General features: G+C 43.7%; 1 protein-coding gene and 1 long non-coding RNA gene across 11 annotated transcripts in view; one reads left to right on the top strand and one right to left on the bottom strand.

The window, feature by feature from the left end:
* Positions 1-3,527: 3,527 nt before the first annotated feature.
* NCOR1 (nuclear receptor corepressor 1) overlaps positions 3,528-19,348 on the bottom strand; it is a 376,183-nt gene continuing 360,362 nt past the window's right edge. For all 10 annotated transcript variants that reach the window (XM_078780340.1, XM_078780342.1, XM_078780346.1 and 7 more), the window contains 3 exons: positions 8,367-8,588; positions 5,104-5,280; positions 3,528-4,889 (listed from right to left, as the gene is read on the bottom strand). In XM_078780340.1, the coding sequence (XP_078636466.1) occupies positions 4,678-4,889; positions 5,104-5,280; positions 8,367-8,588 (611 nt within the window). In that variant the 3' untranslated portion in view covers positions 3,528-4,677. The remainder of the gene's footprint in view (positions 4,890-5,103; positions 5,281-8,366; positions 8,589-19,348) is intronic.
* On the top strand, positions 4,672-8,031 carry LOC144892641 (uncharacterized). The gene is made up of 3 exons (XR_013623844.1): positions 4,672-4,928; positions 7,043-7,158; positions 7,392-8,031. It is a non-coding gene; the product is annotated as an uncharacterized LOC144892641 (long non-coding RNA).

Below are 19,348 nucleotides of genomic sequence, written 5' to 3'. Positions count from 1 at the left end.
TGGGGGGAGTCGAGCGACAAATGTGGGGGGAGCCAAGCGACAAATGTGGGGGGAGCCAAGCGAAAAATGTGGGTGGAGTGAAGCGACAAATGTGGGTGGAGTCAAGTGACAAATGTGGGTGGAGTCAAGCGACAAATGTGGGGGGAGTCAAGCGACAAATGTGGGTGGGGTCCGGCGGATGTTCGACCAATAGGTGCACATTTCAAAATTCGACCCCCAACAAGAACCAAAAACCATGCGGAGGTCTTGTAGATTTACGACACATCACAGGTATAAATTACCTTACTCCTCCATGCGGATGCAGATTAGGACGAGATTCGTTCCATCCAATTTGCCAAATCCATAGCCAAAGTACTGATAAACTACAGGTTCGTGTTCCGATTCATGTTTCTACAGTGTTCAAAATATATAATTCAATTGAAGTCAAGTAGTTCCTCGATCGTAGAAATAGACAAAGTGAACCGACTGCTTAACACCACTTTGCGCTATGCGTCGGGTAACATGAAGGAAGTAAGATACAAATTCCAATGACGAATCAAACGCTTCGACACAGTATATGGTGCATGTTACATATAAACAACTGGTTTCCTGAAATAATTACAACATGAATAACTGATTACCAGGAGGAATCTCAACATGGATACGGTTAACCGAAGAAATCACAATACAACGGATAAAATGGTTACACAGTGCCTGGCCAGTTGGTTAATGTTAGACTTGAGCCAAAAGATACCCTGTCACGTCACACAAAGTAGGAACAAATGGGACTGTGCTGCTATGGTAGTAGTAGTACTTATTAACTATGATGAAATACACCCCATCACAGCAACTATCCTGGTTGCAAAATGGCTGCCACCGACAACCGGTATGCCAAAGACCTTCATTTATAAAGGGATTCGGAGGTCGAATAAAGGGCCTAGACCGAGATATATTACCCAGAACCATATTTTGCGACTGAGAACCTATATCTATCTTTAGTCGATTGTTGTTCTCCTTTCATTAGAGCTACAGTCGAACTCCACTGAATCCAAATCCACAGAGAAGGATGCTGCCAGCTTGGAGCAGTGTGAAGAGTAAACCCTTGGATGTGACCCATCCTCCAATAGATCAGCAAGTGAAACGTGTGTGTCTCTACTGTGACAAGATAAGACACACGAGACCCTCTTCACGAAGTTTGTATGCTTGGCTCGAGTAGATGGGTTCACAGGTGTGCTCTGCAGGTACAAAACATTCGTTTATTTACTTAGAGCAGACGTTGTAATGAAAGAGACAAAGTACAATGGCCAAAGCCTTGTGACGTTACACAAGGCACGTCAAGCGAGCGACCAGAGACAGACAGGTACGGCCATGTTGAAATTCCAGACTACGGCCAGCCATCATTGGGTAATTTCAGCTTGGCTGTCTCCCTGACAGAGTTTAATGTACATGTCGGACATCCTGCCAACTTTCACTACATTAGCGGTGGTTGTAACCCGCAACGCAAGTCGGGGACCAAATGTTTCCTGCTGCCCGGATTCGTTGGGGCAGCGTGGTCACTGCCAGAGAGCCGATTGGTCTCCATGGACCCTCCATGAACTTTCCCTCTTCTCTCATCTCTCCACCTCTGTCGTGGCCCTGACATTGTGAAGGCGGGGGTACACCACCCTTGATGTGGGGGATATCTGGGACGCTCCTGGGAGATCGAGCGGCTGTCTCGGTGCCGCAGGCTTGTTCGAGTGAACTGTCTGGGGCTATATAACAACAACTTTCACTACAATGTGCACAACCTCCACAAACCTGCCCACGAAGTGAAAATTATTTCCAGTATCGGCAAAACATCTCGACTCAGTGGTGTAATGGTTAGAGCATCCCCTCTGAGTCTGGAAGATCTCGGAAGGATGACATTAGATCGCTTGACGCTCAGCATTTAAAACGAAAGCACGGCCAAACAATCCTAGGAAGTCAATGGCAAACCACCCAATATAACCCTTGCCAAGAAACTGCTCCGGCACCACCAACTCTCTGTAAAGAGTACAGAACATCAAATCAAAATGGGTTAAACACAGCCACACGCATCTTCATCCCCCCTTGCCCAACCTTGCTGACCAGTTGCAGCTTTGTGAGAGCAGCTAAAAGCAGCAGCAGCAATATTGCTTGGACTTGGTGTGGAATGTCACACCCAAAACTCATTTCAAAGCATCAAGTTTTATTCAACAGCAAAGGCAGAGGCAGCGTGTAACGCACCACCGCCCCCAAACCTCCCCCATTACCCCCAAACTCCTTTACCCGAGTTTAACACTGCTGGTAAGATCAAAGAGAAACTATGAGCTGTTGCAGTGAAAATGATCTTAGGTAGGAACGAATAGATTTGACATTTGTGAATCAACAAAATTGGCTTCATGCATGAGAATCATTGCTCCATGTGTAAAATGGAATAGTAAAGTAGACATCGTCCTGTATACCACAAGGAAGAGACATGTTGAAGTCATTCGATTCCTTTCCTTATGAACACAAAGTATTTCAGTCTGAAAACTGGACAACCTCAGTTACACACACTCTTAACAATTTAAATATGATGATTGTCACAAGTTATGGTTCAATTCGAGTTTGTCTTGTCCACTTACAAAATCAAGGCCCATAAATGTAATCTTTTAAAAGATGTTTATCGTTAAATGGGGATCAAATTGATCTGGGATAGATCTAGAGTATTGTGTAGCGGATGAAATGCTTGGTAAATAAGGACTGTGTTGTTATTATATCGCTGGAGTTAACTCAGCGTGATGAAGTGGTACACCAGCTGTTCTGGATAAGTTTGACAATGACCGAATGCAGCCCAAGAAGCACAATAACCTTGACTGGAAAAAAAATAAAAGAATCCTCAAATACCACCACTTCCTGTACGTGTGCACGAGCACCTGACCTGGGGCTCGGCCCTGTGAACTGGGCTCGACCCCTTCACCTGCAAAACCACTCAAGATCAGAACGGTTCACAACATTAACAACACAGCAGCAATTTTTTCACGGTCAAGTAACTGGATTATGTTTATTATAAAGTAAAAAAGGAAAAATTAAACGATGAGCCACTAGCGTAGGAAACACCGCTAAAGGGAAAAGCAAAGGCAAAGCTTGACCAAGTACAGGACCGTAGCAACAAGTGTTATTGTGAGCGGCTTGCGCGTCGCGCTCGCCTTTAGCAGCACCCTGCGACTGCCACCCTGGCTCGACGTTCGCAGGGACATTCAGCGACCCGCTAACATCGTATCAGGCCTATCCGTGTACACGATACCAAGCTTTCCGCATGTTGTAAACGTGGCTACGGTGATGGAAAAAAGAACAAAAATTAACAGCTCCGACGCTCCACACCGAGATGAAATGCACGGAGCATGGAGCAGACTCCAAATGACGGGTACGTTTGAGGTTCATTGCCATGTGTGTTGGGCCCGAGCCAGGGGCCGGCGATTGATGGGGACTGGGGAGGAAAGTGTAAACGGGCTATCTCACCAGGAGTCAAATCTCAATGTAAAAAGAACGAAACGGACTCGGTAAGCTCAAGCCATCAGGTCAATTGAATTGTCAGGATACAAACAATCGATAAAAAATAAAACATTTTTCCTTACAATAAAGGAACATGTGTGAGCACTCTCTTGGCTAAAATGAAAGCCCAGTTTGGAGGTAGTGTTTTGGCTCCTGGCGAGAGTGCGTGCAGCCTGAAATGGTGTGGGATCAGGAATAATGGGGCCGCCAATGTTGGACGAAGGGGGCTCCAAGAAAAAGGGTCACCAGTCACTCGAGGCGACTCCTTCAACGAATTGGGTGGACGGTCTTGGGGGTTCCGTAGAGCGATGGTGGCCACATTGAGGATGATGACCCAGGAGAAGGGAGGAAACTGGTTGGAGAACAATAATCATGTCTTTCCTCCTTGATTTGAGAGCCACAGAGTTGCAGCAAATAATGAAGGGAAATAAAATAATGAGGTTGAGGATGAGGTCAATGGGTGAGAGAGTGTGGGGGGAAGAAACAAAATAAAAAATAAAAAATGCGAAAACACAAAACTGGACCCAAGAGGTTGACGATATATACAAATATAAAACTAGGCGTAGGCACACAGCTTGGGACCAGAACTGGGATAGATCTTTTTATAAGGTTAAAAACCCAGCTTCGTCAATACAATACTGTATACGTGTACAGGTCCTTTTGCAACTACATCCCCTCACTCAGGCTCCCCCTGGTGCCCTTAGTCACATGACTTCAATTTCATGCCGACATGTTCCATTTGCAACGTCCATTTTTGGTCACGTGACCACATGTCATGCGATTTCTCTTCCTGCTGGAATTCCAGCCAAAACCGCATTCCGACCTTCTGTCGGGAACCACAATTTCCTAAACTCCTCTCCCCTTTCTCCCCACACGCTGTTTTTCAATACTAGCAGATGGTGTCTCGCTTCACCTGCTCTCACACATTCCCCCTGGATCTACATGTGCCGATCATGGTAAGACCAGTGCATGGGTAGCATGGCTCTGGCTAACACGGCTCAACTCCTCTTTCCAGCCACTACACGGCAGGCTAGAGCTGGCTGGTTAGACAGGGTGGCAGGGGGAAGGGAGGGGTGGGTGAGAGAGGGAGCTTGAAAGGTAGGCGGAGCCTGGAAAGTGGGTGGTAACATTGAGAGCCAAGCCCACACGTGCACGTCCAGCAGCTCAGTCGTCATTGTCCGTGAGCGGTTCGTAATCTGCACAAAGCAGAGGTGCGGGTTCATTCTCCCACGTTCGTTGTGTTTGCACAGGTGGACGAGGTGGAAACGACATGGGAGGTACTTGTGCCGCTGACTGCGTCGTCACAGCAGGTGGTACAGGTGCAGAGCTTCCGGGCAGCCTCACCGACAAAGCGTTGTAGGGGAAATGCGTGGATCCTGTGCATTGATGATTGAACGAGAGCGTTCATAAGCAAGGCAAGTGCGGGAATAATCTGGCATTGCCTTTATTAGAATTTACAACTGAAATAAAAAAATTCAGCATTAAATGTTTTTGAAAACAGCACACTTGCACCACATCACCTGAACTGCCAATGAAGTCTTTTGAAATTTACAAAGAGAGGATAGAAAAATGAAAAGGTAGACAACAGACCTGTGGATGAAGGCCGATCTTCAACAGTGCGGTGCGTGAGAGGCGTCCTCCGACTGCAGTCTCCCTCAGAATGCACAGAGGAAGCAGATGCAGGTCGCTCCCCGTACACCTGGACCACAGGCCCAGGAGACTTGGCTTTGCGACTGTTCGGCCTGAGAGAATTTTTTGGCTTCCCTCCTGCATACAAGTCAGATAAACGTTGATGCTAAAGTCCATCAGTAGGGATGACACAAATAATCGATAAAAAACAAGTGTTCGAAATGACTCAGGTGCATACGAGGTGTAAATTTTTTGCTTGTGAGCTCCAAAGTGCAAACCCAAAATACCTTTTTCATCTGCATTATCTTCTGTCTGTGCAAATGACTTCCTGTTTCTGCCCCAATTGCTCCTCCCTCAAATCGTACAAAGCAGCAACTTATCAACAGCTCATGTTGAGCCTCGTCATCACTCTCATCTTTTATTAAGCCTCCGCAATATGATAGAGGGAGGCTTATTGCTGTTGTGGGGTTTGTTTCTACAATTTGTGCCCCCAATTTGTAATTGTACCACGGAGTGTGTTAGACCTAATTTAAAAGATCACCTAATTATAGACATTTTAACATTTTCACTATAACTTGATTAAGGTTTGGCCGATCAGATCAAAATTTCCTTCTCCAGATAGCCTAGACTCTCTAGATAGCCTACATCATACCCCTCCGGGTTAAAGGTCAACGTCAACTGGCAGTCTGAAAAAAACGCGTTTTTGTCATCGCTCAATTTTGCCAATGCGGAATCTCAAATACCGCTTGGCCTTCCAAGATGTTCTTGCATCATAATAGTGGAACTGCCCTGAAGTTGTGCACCTGATATTTGATTCGTGTCCTTTATCTACTTTTTTTGGATTGTGACCTAATTAACAAAAAAACACGTTTTTGACCATAACCTGAATAATATTTTTCCTCCGATTTTTATGTTGGGTTTTATGGGTAGATTGTAATTGGGCACACAATTTCTTAATTTACATGCTATCGCTAAATGTTGAAGCCAAGGTCATATGGAGGTCCGAACAAAATATGCCATCATTAGATCGTAGGCCAAGGGCAAGTCGCGGGTGATAGTCAAGGGTAAGCCGGGGGAGGCCACCCTTGGCAATCGCGGATATCTAGATTAATTTGTCAATCATATGTCCATTTTCTCTCAATTGTCAGAAAATCGAACCCTTTGCATTCAGTATTCCCGTGAGTCTACGAGACACAATGAAACAAGCAATTAAAATAAAACAGGAATGAGAGGAAAGAACATTTTGGAGCATAATATGACAATCACCGTATGAAGGGCACTTCATCAGACATTTCACATTGAGATTGATTGCTCAACCCTCTGCTGGAAGAGCAAGGAAAAGGAAATTTGATGGGAATTAAATATATCATTAATAGCTTGAGACGATTCACCTTGTGAGATCAACAAAACTAGTAAGAACGAGTTAAAAAAAATTGACTTTGGACACTGTACAAGATATAACCACGCGAAAAAAAGTCCCATGGGGGACTGACGGTTATTTCCCCACGGTTTCTAAGAATTTTTAAAAATAAATTTCCTGAATTTGTGGTTAAACCCCCCTTTGAAGCAAAGGGCCCATTTAAATGGGCGGATCCGGATGGGGAGCACAACCCCATGTGACCTTATTGTCGTGATGCATTGCAGCAAATTTGGTTCGTATCGCTCAGGCAGTTGTGGAGAAGAAGATGTTTTCGTGAAAATGAGGGATTTGGGGAGGGGGTGTGGGGGGTGGGGGGGGGCAGGGATGCAGCCATGAGAAGCACAACTTAAAGTTAGAGTATGGTGGTCCCTATGCCCCGTGGAGAGTTTGGTCTGGATCTGTCTGGCGGTTTCTGAGAATACGATATTTGAATGAAATACGAATATTTGGGATAAATCCCCCATTTTGCCCCCTATATAGGAGGCACATCTGGATGGAGAGTACAACCCCATGAGACCTTGCTGTCCTGATGCATCGTACCAAATTTTGTCTACATCGATGGGGTAGTTTGTGAGACGTTTTCGTCAAATGTAAACGTACGTACGACCCACTCTACGAGGTTATTTCGGGGAAATAACATAATTTTCACACCTTAGAAGAATACGTGTCCTTTACCTTTCAAATGGTTGATTTATTTCGAACTTCGAGGAAAAATAGAATGTGATAGTACAGGGTGTTTCAAAAGTAACAGAGCATTGAACAAAGTACTTGTGTTTCATGTGTGTGTAATCTTAAAATCAAAAGGTATGCTTGTTTACTTTACTTTCAGGTATCATTGACTCGCTCAAGTGAAAGACAACTCGTACAACTTTAACCAGCTGAGAGCCAACTCCTCATAGACGACCATTGCATGATTAAACAAATGGTGTATGGTGTGCCCCGGACCCATATTTTTTGAGGATACTGTAAATTCCAAACAGTAAATGAATGATATTCTCCAGAAGTTTTTCAACGAACTAACAGAAAAGGAGAAACAAGATGTATGGCTGCAGCAAAACGGTGCAACTGCACATACAAGCATGAATGCAAGTCAGCACAGTTTTTGAAGATTGCGTAATTTATCGTAGTATATTTAAGGCCACTTTGTTCTCCCGACGTAACCACGTCCAGACTTTTATCTGTGGGGAAAACTCAAAAACATAAAAAGAGATGAAGGCTAAAATTCCCGAGGCTATCCATGGCATCCTGGCTGAAGAACTGCAGTGAGTGTTGGTCAAAACATGTGTAGACGTGTTCAACTTTGCCAACAAATGAACGGGCAGACGTGTTCAACTTTGCCAACAAATAAACGGGTAGCACTTTCAGCAATTGCGATAAATTTGCTGCAACTGTTCCAAAACTTTCAAAATCAAATATTCTGTTATCTCTGATATGTCTTTGTTGTATCTGACAATAAATACTTTTCTCTGAAAGACTTGTCTTTTTGCACAAGAGGTAAGTTTCGACAGTTCCTTTTGAACCACCCTGTATTAATAAAATGAAAATGTAAGGAGTAAATAAAGATAGACATTTATGGTATATGAAATGCAGCATTTGCAAACAGTGATTACCATGTAAGGAATGACATTGGTTAGATGGTGAACAAGCATATCACCTGTTATAAAATCATTCCACAAAACACCACCATCGTGAATGCCTTGCAAAAATAAGACCACACACCCACAAATCATAGTGTTTGTAAATATAGCTGCAAGGTCGTACAGGCCTGCTCACAACAACATGCATTCTAGAAGCGAGACCTGACCTGGAATTGAAGGAGCGGGTGCAGGTCCTGCCACATGACTTCGGCTTTCAGATGACGGATGTGACACGCCATGTAGAATTGTGTGCGGGCCCGAGTGTTGACCCGCATGACCATAGGATGTACCATCCACAAATTCCGAAGAATCGTCATAGCCGCCATCTTCCATGTTGCCCATAAGAGCTCGTCGGATGATGGCTTCCAAACCTAAAGGCCCCACAGCATCTGAAAAACCATGTCAGCTCTCATGTCAGCAATTGGACAGCTGATTACTTTAAAGTGACACTTTTGGAACTTTTCTGCAAGTGCTGTATTTCATTCAATGCTTGGCCAGTCATTGAATCAAGTGTGTGCAACATGGTGTAACGGATTTGTAATGCATGAATTATAGATATTTTACTATCGGCCTGTAATGATTTGTTCAATTTTAATCTCCTAACATAATTACTGCCTTGATAGTCTTACTTCAAACAAGGAAGAAACACGTGGTAACCCGTAACATATTATATAATACAGATTAGGTTTCATATTGGCATGATAGAATTAGATATTGATATCCAGGAATATATATATATATATATTAAACTCGTAAGTCAAGGTTTCACTGTGTATATATATATATATATATATATATACAGTGAAACCTTGACTTACGAGTTTAATTCGTTCTGTGACTGAGCTCGTAACTCAATTTGCTCGTTTCTCAAATTAAATTTCCCCATTAAAATGCATTGAAATGCTATTAATCCGTTCCAGCCCGCCAAAAACCACACCAATTTTTTTTTAAATATACAGTATATATAAAAATATCTCGCGCTTTATATTTCACCTGTATGCAGCATACAAGTTGGCAGGATGGCCTGGACTGGAGGTACGCACACTTGACTCTAAACTGTCCAGCCTGGGTTTGAATCCCGACCCAGCTATAACCTGTCATGGGTGAATCACAGGCAGGGTGATTCATCAATGTGTGTACCGCTAAACTGGGCGCCCCGTTTGCGTCCCATTAGTTGTTGGATTTTAAGGATCTCACCGTGTTTTCCACAAAGAGAAGGCGAGCTATCGCCGGCACTCTGAACAAGTTGTGGCCTGGCATGCTCTTCTCCTCTGCCGTTATATACGTCCTCCTCGGCATCTTTTACCAGAAGAGCCCTGTCTCGTCACAGTTGAAGATTTGTTGGGGGATGTATCGTTCGGCTTCTATCAGTTCGGCAAAAGTTATAATAAAATCTTCAGCTGCCTTCACATCCGAGCTTGCTGCCTCACCATGCCTGACGACGGAGTGAATGCCGGTCCTCTTCTTAAAATTATCAAACCATCCCCGACTGGCTTTGAATGACTTCCGATGCCTTGTCCGTTGATGTTCCCGCCGCCTGCTGCACCAAATCCCCGTAAATGTCTCGTGCCTTCTCACAGATGATGCTCTCGGTCACGGTATCTCCTGCGAGCTGCTTCTCCGTCAACCACACAAACAACAACTTCTCCATCTCTTCATGGATAGAGGTCCGGAGCTTTGAAATAATCGTAACGCCCTTGGCTGGCGTTCTAGCCTTTATCGACTCCTTCTGCTTCAAAATCGTACATATCGTAGAAGTACTACGATCGTACTGCCTCACCAAGTCGACAACACGCACACCTCGCTCATGTTTTTCGACGATTGCGTGTTTTATATCCAAGCACATCATCCTCTTCTTCTTCTCAGTACTGCCCTTGGCACTCAATTTCTTAGGACCCATGGTTAAAACTAAGAAATTTTCCAAAATAACCAAAATGCGAAAACAAAGCAGCAGCTATATACGGCAGAGATGCTTGCACGGCAAGATAACCACGTAACCGGAACCCACCTGGTGGCGGATGGCGTAAGCTCCAAAATAACCAAAATGCGAAAACAAAGCAGCAGCGATATACGGCAGAGATGCTTGCACGGCAAGATAACCACGTGACCGGAACCCACCTGGTGGCGGGTGGCGTAAGCTCCAAAATAACCAAAATGCGAAAACAAAGCAGCAGCGATATACGGCAGAGATGCTTGCACGGCAAGATAACCACGTGACCGGAACCCACTTGGTGGCGGGTGGCGTAAGCTCGTAACTCAGATCTCGGCTCGCATCTCAAAGCAATAAACCGCCCGAGCGAAGGCTCGTATCTCGGAAAACTCGTAAGTTGGTGCACTCGTAAGTCAAGGTTTCACTGTATATATATATATATATATATATATATATATATATATATATATATATATATATATATATATATATATATATATATATATATATATATATATACACAGACTAGGCATTTAATATGAAATATATATTTTTTCTTGACTTGGGTTTACTTTCTTAACTCAGTATATCAATCTGGTGAGTTTCTTTTACACTTTGATGATTTATTTGTTTAGAGAACCATGTCACTGATTGTCTGTCGCAGCAAGAAGTCAACAACAGGATTATATCACAGGTGGCGTGGCAAAATGTACGGACAGGTGCATTTGATGATTGGCTTCACAGTCGGGTATACAAGGGTTGTTGCGTTCTGTATTAGTGGAAAACAACTGCTGCACATCTCCAAAAGTTATTGCCGCTTCCCCTGGAGATGGTCCGTCAACTCGACAATGCTGTTTGTCATGGAGTGGTGGCTTTACGAAATTACGGCATGAAACAGCGTGCTGTTGCTCGGCAGTATGGCATCACTCAAGGTCAGGTGTCAAAGATCCTGAAACGAAATGCTCAGAGGGGTGTCCCTACTCCAATACCGAGGCCAGGACGTCCCCGCAGAACCACAAGGAGGGATGATCGCCAGCTGCACCGGTTAATCCGCAATGGCCATACCAAGTCAGCTAATCGGCTTAGGGCTGAGTGGCAGCAACTGACAAATGTGCCTGTATCCAGAAGGCTAGTCAACCAACGACTGGTTCAAGCAGGCTATCATGCCAGACGTCCCCTGAGAAAGCCACGCCTGACGAGACAACACCGCCAGCGCCGATAGCAGTGGGCCAGGGAGCACCGTCAATGGCAGCCAGGACACTGGAATCACGTGATCTTCAGTGTCGAGTCTAGATTTCTGGTCTATCGTCAAGATGGCCGCGTCCGAGTGCGCAGACAAGTGCATGAAGCCTACAACAAAGATTGTATAGTGCCAAGAGTCCAAGCTGGAGGTGGTGGGGTGACCGTTTGGGCTGCTTTTCATGCAGGGGGCAAAACTGACCTGGTTGTTCTGAATGGAAACCTGAACCAGTTCAAGTACAGGGCCATTCTGGAAGAAACATTGCTTTTGCATTTGCTCGTGCAGCCTTTCGAGGAAACTTTGTCTTCCAAGATGACAATGCACGGCCTCATCGTGCTCGCATGATCCAACACTTTCTTGCTGACCGTGGTGTAGAGCATATGGAGTGGCCTGCCATGTCCCCGGATATGAATCCGATAGAGAACTTGTGGGCAGAATTAACGCGTCAAATCGACCACTTGGACCAGCAGCCGACCTCTGTGCGTGAATTGCAGCAGGCTATTGTCACTGCATGGCAAGCGATTCCTGTCCAAACCTTGGCAAATCTCGTGAACAGCATGCCTCAACGTGTACGTGCTCTCCTGAATGCTCGTGGGGGTTACACGAAGTACTGAACTGTAGTTTTACTGTCCGTAATCCCAGTCGTAATTTAACTTTTGTTTTTGTTAAAAAAATTTTTGGCTAATGTGCAAAATAAAGAGATACTTCTGGAAAACGTACAGAAGTTTAACACAGTACTGTCCATGAATTGAGTTCGATATCAGTTTACATCACTTTCAAGGATGAATATATTTGTTTCGAAATGTCAAATGTGTTTTTTGTTTCTTTCAAAGGTCACATTAACAAAATCTAGAATAATTTCAACATAATTCCAATGAACTCTTGGTTCTAAGACATCTTGAAAAGTAAGTTCACCCCCACAAAAAAAATATTCCATATTAAATGCCAAGTCTGTATATATATATATATATATATATATATATATATATATATATATATATATATATATATATATATATATATATATATATATATATATATATATATATATATAATATATATATAATATATATATATATATATATATATATATATATATAATATATATATATATATAATATATATATATATATATAATATATATATATATATATAATATATATATATATATATAATATATATATATATATAATATATATATATATATATAATATATATATATATATAATATACATATATATATATATATATATATATATATATATATATATATATATATATATATATATGCACAAATACATACACATGGAATATGGAATCAGATTTCAAATATCAGCATTTAATAAGCCTATATGATACACGATTCAATCTCATTGCGCCTGCCCTCACATCAGACAATCAGAGTAACCGCTAATGGATGAACAGACACCTATCCTTGTCATACATACATTTTCATACATATATTTATATATATATATACAAGGCAGTATATATACATATATACATAAACATACAGTCACGTGAAAAAGTAAGTACACCCAATGTAAAGTTTTGACTTTTTCAACATATTTCAACATACAGCTATTTGATCTTCATTTCAACAATATTGAAAGATAAAAGGTGATATAATATAACAAATATCATGAAACATTTACATTTTGTAGTCCATTGTACAATTTAAATAAACATAAATGCAAATTTTGCATGTGGAAAAAGTAAGTACACCCTTGGCTCTAATAGGTGGTATTGCCCCCTTTGGCAGAAACAACCTCAAGTAGGCGTTTCTTATAACTGCCTACCAGTCTCTGACATCGAATGGGAGAAATTTTTGCCCACTCCTCCATGCAGAATTCTTTCAGCTGTGCGATGTTTGAGGGGTTTCTTGCATGCACAGCTCGTTTCAAATCCTCCCACAACACCTTGATGGGATTTAGATCCGGGCTTTGACTTGGCCATTCCAGAACCCTCCATTTCTTTCTTTTCAGCCATTCCTTGGTGGGTTTACTGGTATGTTTAGGGTCATCGTCATGTTGCAAGGTCCACCTTCGGTTGAGCTTCAACTTTCCGACAGATGGCCTCACATTATCCTCAAGCACCCTCTGGTACAATGAAGAATTCATAGTGGATTCTATGATGGTGAGCTGCCCAGGCCCTGATGCAGCAAAGCTGCCCCAAACCATAATATTTCCACCACCATGCTTTACAGTTGGTATCAGGTTCTTGTGAACAAATGGTGTCTTTGATTTTCGCCAAACATGTCTTCTGGTACTGTGGCCAAATAGCTCTACCTTTGACTCATCTTTCCACAGCACATTGTTCCAGAAGTGCTGGTCTTTGCCTCGGTGTTCATTGGCAAACTTTAGTCTTGCCCCGATGTTCTTTCTGGACAGCAAAGGTTTCCTCCTGGCACACCTCCCATGCCGATCAAATTTGTGCACCCTCTTTCTAATGGTAGACTCGTGCACTTTGACATCAACAGTGGCAAGAGCTACCTGTTGGTCCCGTGATGACATTCTGGGGTTCTTAGAGACTTCTTTCAGAATCTTGTGGTCTGCTCTCGGGCTGAACTTGCTGGGGCGGCCTGGCCTGAACAAGTTGGCAGTTGTTTGGAATCTTCTCCACTTGTAGATGATCTTCCGGACAGTCGAATGATTGATTTCAAATTGTGTGGAGATCTTTTAAAATCCCTTCCCAGACTCGTAGGTATCTATAACCTTCTTTCTGGAGGCCTCAGGGAGCTCTTTTGATGTAGGCATGGTGACGCCGCACACTTCAACAACAAAGAGCAAACCAAACCAAATGTCTGAGGTTTAACTAAGATAGGTTCCTCCAATATCCTCTCTAACGATGTTCTAATCATTTGCACCTGAGCTGGTGTACCTGATTCAAATTTTAGGTATTTGAAGTAGTGATAAATGTAGGGGTGTACTTACTTTTTCCACATGCGAAATTTGCATTTATGTTTGTTGAAATTATACAATGGACTACAAAATGTAAATGTTTCATGATATTTGTTATACTAGGGCATTGCCCGTACTATATCTATATCTAAAATTATATCCCCCCCCTCTATTTACATGCAATGGTTTGGTCCAAAGCGAACGGCTTCCGGAGTTTGGTAAAGAAATCGCCATCGCGTGCACAAACGCGCAGGAAAGCGAATGAATCGCAAATTCGTTTTTATTAGTTGTAAAACATAGTTTAACGCCAACATAGTTTGCAAACGTGAAATAAATGAATACGCTCTCAAATGTGCCATCCGAGGCAGAGTGTGCCCGCCACGTTCGGCACACGCGATCGTTCGCTGCTCTCTGATTGGTTGAATCGTTTTTTGGACATAGCTCGGTAAGTAATTGTCCGATTAATATGAAACCTTGAAAAGGCACATCCTCGGGTCCCCAGCAATATACCTGGCAAGTTAAAAGTATATCGGACCCGTGGTTGTCGAGAAACAGCGGTCACAGACAAACGTACAGACAGAGATTACTGGAATTATAGATAGATTATATCACCTTTATCTGTCAATATTGTTGAAATGAAGATCAAATAGCTGTATGTTGAAATATGTAGAAAAAGTCAAAACTTTACATGGGGTGTACTTACTTTTTCACGTGACTGTATATAATATATATATATACAGTGCATTCAGAAAGTATTCAGACCCCTTCACTTTTTTCACATTTTGTTATGTTGCAGCCTTATGCTGAAATCGTTTAAATTCATTTTTTCCCTCATCCATCTGCACTCAATACCCCATAATGACAAAGAGAAAACAGGATTTTAGAAAGTTTTTGCAAATTTACTAAAATGAAAAAAATGAAATATCACATTTACATAAGTATTCAGACCCTATGCTATGACACTTGAAATTTAGCTCAGGTGCCTCCCATTTCTCTTGATCATCTTTGAGATGTTTCTACACCTTGAATGGAGTCCACCTATTGTAAATTCAATTGATTGGACATGATTTGGAAAGGCACACACCTGTCTATATAAGGTCTCACAGCTGACAATGCATATCAGAGCAAAAACCAAGCCATGATGTCGAAGGAACTGCCTGCAGAGCTCAGAGACAGGATTGTGTCGAGGCACCGATCTGGGGAAGCCTACAAAAAAAATCTCTGCTGCATTGAAGGTTCCCAAGAGCACAGTGGCCTCCATAATTCTTAAATGGAAGAAGTTTGGAACAACCAGGACTCCTCCGAGAGCTGGCCGCCCGGCCAAACTGAGCAATCGGGGGAGAAGGGCCTTGGTAATTTTGGTGACCAAGAACCCGATGGTCACTCTGGCTGAGCTCCAGAGATCCTGTGTGGAGATGGGAGAAACTTCCAGAAGGACAACCATCACTGCAACACTCCACCGATCTGGGGTTTATGACAGAGTGGTCAGACGGAAGCCTCTCCTCAGTGAAAGTCACATGAAAGACCGCTTGGAGCTTGCAAAAAAAGCACCTAAAAGACACTCTGACTGTGACAAACAAGATTCTGTGGGCTTTCATGTGTCTTTCACTGAGGAGAGGCTTCCGTCTGGCCACTCTGCCATAAAGCGCAGATCGGGGGAGGCGAAGATTTGGATCCTCACCAAAATTGAATTGATTCATCATTGTCACACACCCAACTTGTCTACCAAGTTTCGTCCAAATCCATCCACAACCTGGCAGGCAAGGCAAATCCATCCACCACCTGACACAATCCAAGCAGGCAGGTCAGTGGTCTTTCTGTCTTCTACCGACTCCTCTCCCGCCTTGCTCCCCCTGCTCTGTCTGTACTCTGTCCCCCAAATATTCCTGCAGGACACACAAGATCTGCCAGCAACCCTCTTCTTCTGTCACCTCTTCTGGTGAAACTGATAAAATCAAGGCTTTCTGCTTACCTTCACTCCTTCAATTCCTTTCTCCCACATCTGGAACAATCTCCCACACTCTCTTCAATCCCTCTCCTCCCTCAAAGTCTTTAAAACAGCTGTTCACCACCATGTCTTATCTTCCCCCATCCAAAACCTTGATCCTTTTTACCCCCGTTAAAACGCCCCAAATCCGCCTCTTTGTATCCCCAGCTTCTTTCCTGAGGTTCCTAGAAGTGTTCATTTGCTTTATACCATGTACCCCTCCCTCCTCCCAGAGCCCTCCCCCTTCCACAGATCTACCGACGTCCCTGTTCTCTTCTGTTGTGCTTGTGTGCTTCCCTCTCTCCCCCTCTTGTTTCCCGCTCCCTTCATTGCATGTTTTGTGTGTCTGTGCATGTTTTCATGTTCAATGTGTTCGCTCTTACACGAGCCTCGATTCTGTATAACAAAAAAAAAAAAAAAAAAAACCTTTTGAGATATGGTGCTGTAAATTATTTTTTTGCGCCATCTCTCAAAATTCTCACTTGAAAAATTCTCAGATCCAGATCCAGATCTCAGATCCAAATGTAATCATTTTGTCCTTGTAATGTAACTGAAGCCTGGTGTTGGCTTTACAGTTGAGGTGGCTCGCTTAATATCACAAGGTGCTGCTGTCATGCCATTGAATTAACACCAGGTGGGTTGACTCAGCCTGTCATCCTTCCAAGGACGGCAAAATGAGTACCAGCTTACTGGGATGAATGAGTTATTCTGTGAGTATCCTGTGTCGGAATGGCGGCCAGTCCAGGATTCTGCCAAATAGCTAAGAAAGTGCTTCAGCAACCCTATGCATATGAAGATGCAAAAAGGAGTGGTCTTCATCATCATATACCCAACCTATCCACCAATTTTGGTCTGAATCCGTCCACAACTTTTTGAGATATCGTGCTATCTATTGGTTTATTTTTTTTGCCCTATCTCTCAATTTTGAAGAATCACTTAAAATATTCTCCGATCCAGATCCAGATCTGGATCTTTACCAAAATCTAATCTTTTAGTCTGTGTCACATGTCGGTCAGTAAGTTTGTTGTTTTACAAACCTCTGTTATAAGCTGAAGTATAACTCGTTATTTGTAGTTATTTGAGAAGTTCGCTTCGCCACTATACTTCAAATGAGAATGCACGCTTCCTTTCCTTGCTAGCGGCAAGTCTGTTAAAACCTCACGGTCGCTTTGAAACATGTTTTACGAGCCGCGGCCAGGAATGCGGGCAAGGTGTGAACTGTAAACCTCTATACGTGGGATTCATGAGTTTTGTATACACAGACCTTTCCCTGGTAAGACTATTATAATCATTAATTGTATTTCGTGTGGCAGAATGCTTGACGTTTACTGCTCTGGATTAAGTCTAAATTGAGAATGCTCGCTGAAAGTGGATCCAAAGGTGAATCTAAAGGCCTGGGACTCCTCATGCACACTTTATGGTCCCTTTGTAAAGCGAAATGTAAACTCCCTCGCGTGAATTACAGCTTTTGGTCATCCTGGAGTTTTGAAAGGACATCTGGCCCACGAGATAACAAGCTCTTGCTTCACTCCCCAGAGGCAACAGGAACAGACGCCGGTGGGAGGACCATTAGCCCAGTTTCCTTTGTTCGAGCTCAGTTTCAGCGGAGATCTTCTGATTAAGTATTCCTATATAAACCGGACTTGAGTCCGCTTACTCGGCAGGAGGGCTGGCGTGGCACTCCGTCCGTTCGTGCTGTATATTGCCGTCTCTGCTCCACAGCTGTGAACTTGGTGAATTAATAAACGCTTGTCAATCTTTCCTTGTGGTGAATACCTGAGTCCCCTGGTGACTACCTGAGCTCCCTCCCGACATTAAATGGTACCAGGAGTGGGGTGACAGCAGTGAGAGGAGGAGAGGAGCGGACCCTGAACGACGGAGGGAGGTCGCCTGGGGCCGGCGCCGGCTCGCTGATTTGTTTTAAGGTGAGAATTTTTTATCAAAGGGTTATTCTCCAAATTCGAACCTCCCTCTCTCGGGCGGGCTCTGTCCGCTCCCTCGTCATCTGTCCTGCCTGCACTTCGAACGAAATTGTAAGTAAAGGCTGTTTTGGGCTTCAGAATGACAGGCGATTGTTAATCCACCAGGATAACGTTAAGAATAGATCTATCAAAGGGTATCGCTAAGGGTAACGTTACAGTTAGCAAGGAGAGGGGGAAAAGTGAGGTCGGACAGCCATAGGCTGCACCGGTGACCGAGAACTTTCCAGGAAGGACCAGCCCAGAGACAAGATGGGGTATTCCATTGCATGCCAGGGAAAAAATGGGCTGTGGCTAACGTAGAAGACCCAAGGAACATGGCCAGGAAAAAGGAAATGCGCAGGTACCAGGTAGGCTTGACAAGAAGGTAGTGGCAACTACGATGTCGAGCCAGGAAGCTCTAGACAAAACTCTAGACAAGAGGGCAGGAAAGGTGCTGAAACTGTAGGGACAGAGGAAGTAAGCAGCAGAAATCCAGGTAGAAACAAACCAGGACCAGGTGAACAAGAGAAAATAAATAGGCTCACAGCAAGGGGCCAGGTGAGCACAGGTAGGAAGGAGTGAAAGTGGTTTTTGAAATATTGAAAATTGAAGCTACAAGGACAGAGGACAATTAAGTAAACAGTTAAGCAAGTAAATCAGCGGTTGATGCCGCTGGTCCAGGATCCGGATCAAGACCCCGCGGTAGGGGAGGTAGTTACCATGCCTCTACCCCCTTCCCCCCCCCCCCCCAAGACCTGGGCTCTGTCCCTGGGCTCCAGGCAACACCCCCCCCCCCTGCCCAACCCTTTCCACCCCAACCCACCCTGTCCACCCGTCGCCCAAAATCCCTTTTTCCTTGAATGGAGTGCGACGTAATATGAATGAATGGGGATTGTTGCGCAAGATGTTGAACAAGATCGTACAAGGGGACGCGTGTGCATGAATCTACGCTGTTCTGTACGCGGTTAGTGACAAGTTGGTCGGATATAAGGAAACACATGAAATGCGAGCCGGTTTGTCAGTCACGTGGTATGGAGGAATGCATGAGGAAACGCACGATTCGAAATACGTTGCACAGGGAGACATGGGAGTTTCAGTTGGAGGTGCATGGTTGGAGTCGATCTGGTGTTC

This window comes from Myxine glutinosa, chromosome 6 (genome assembly GCF_964187855.1).
Source record: "Myxine glutinosa chromosome 6, kmMyxGlut1.1, whole genome shotgun sequence".
Classification (NCBI taxonomy): domain Eukaryota; kingdom Metazoa; phylum Chordata; class Myxini; order Myxiniformes; family Myxinidae; genus Myxine; species Myxine glutinosa.
The sequence above is the reverse complement of the archived record's forward strand: the minus strand, read 5'-3'. Positions and strand labels throughout refer to the sequence as shown.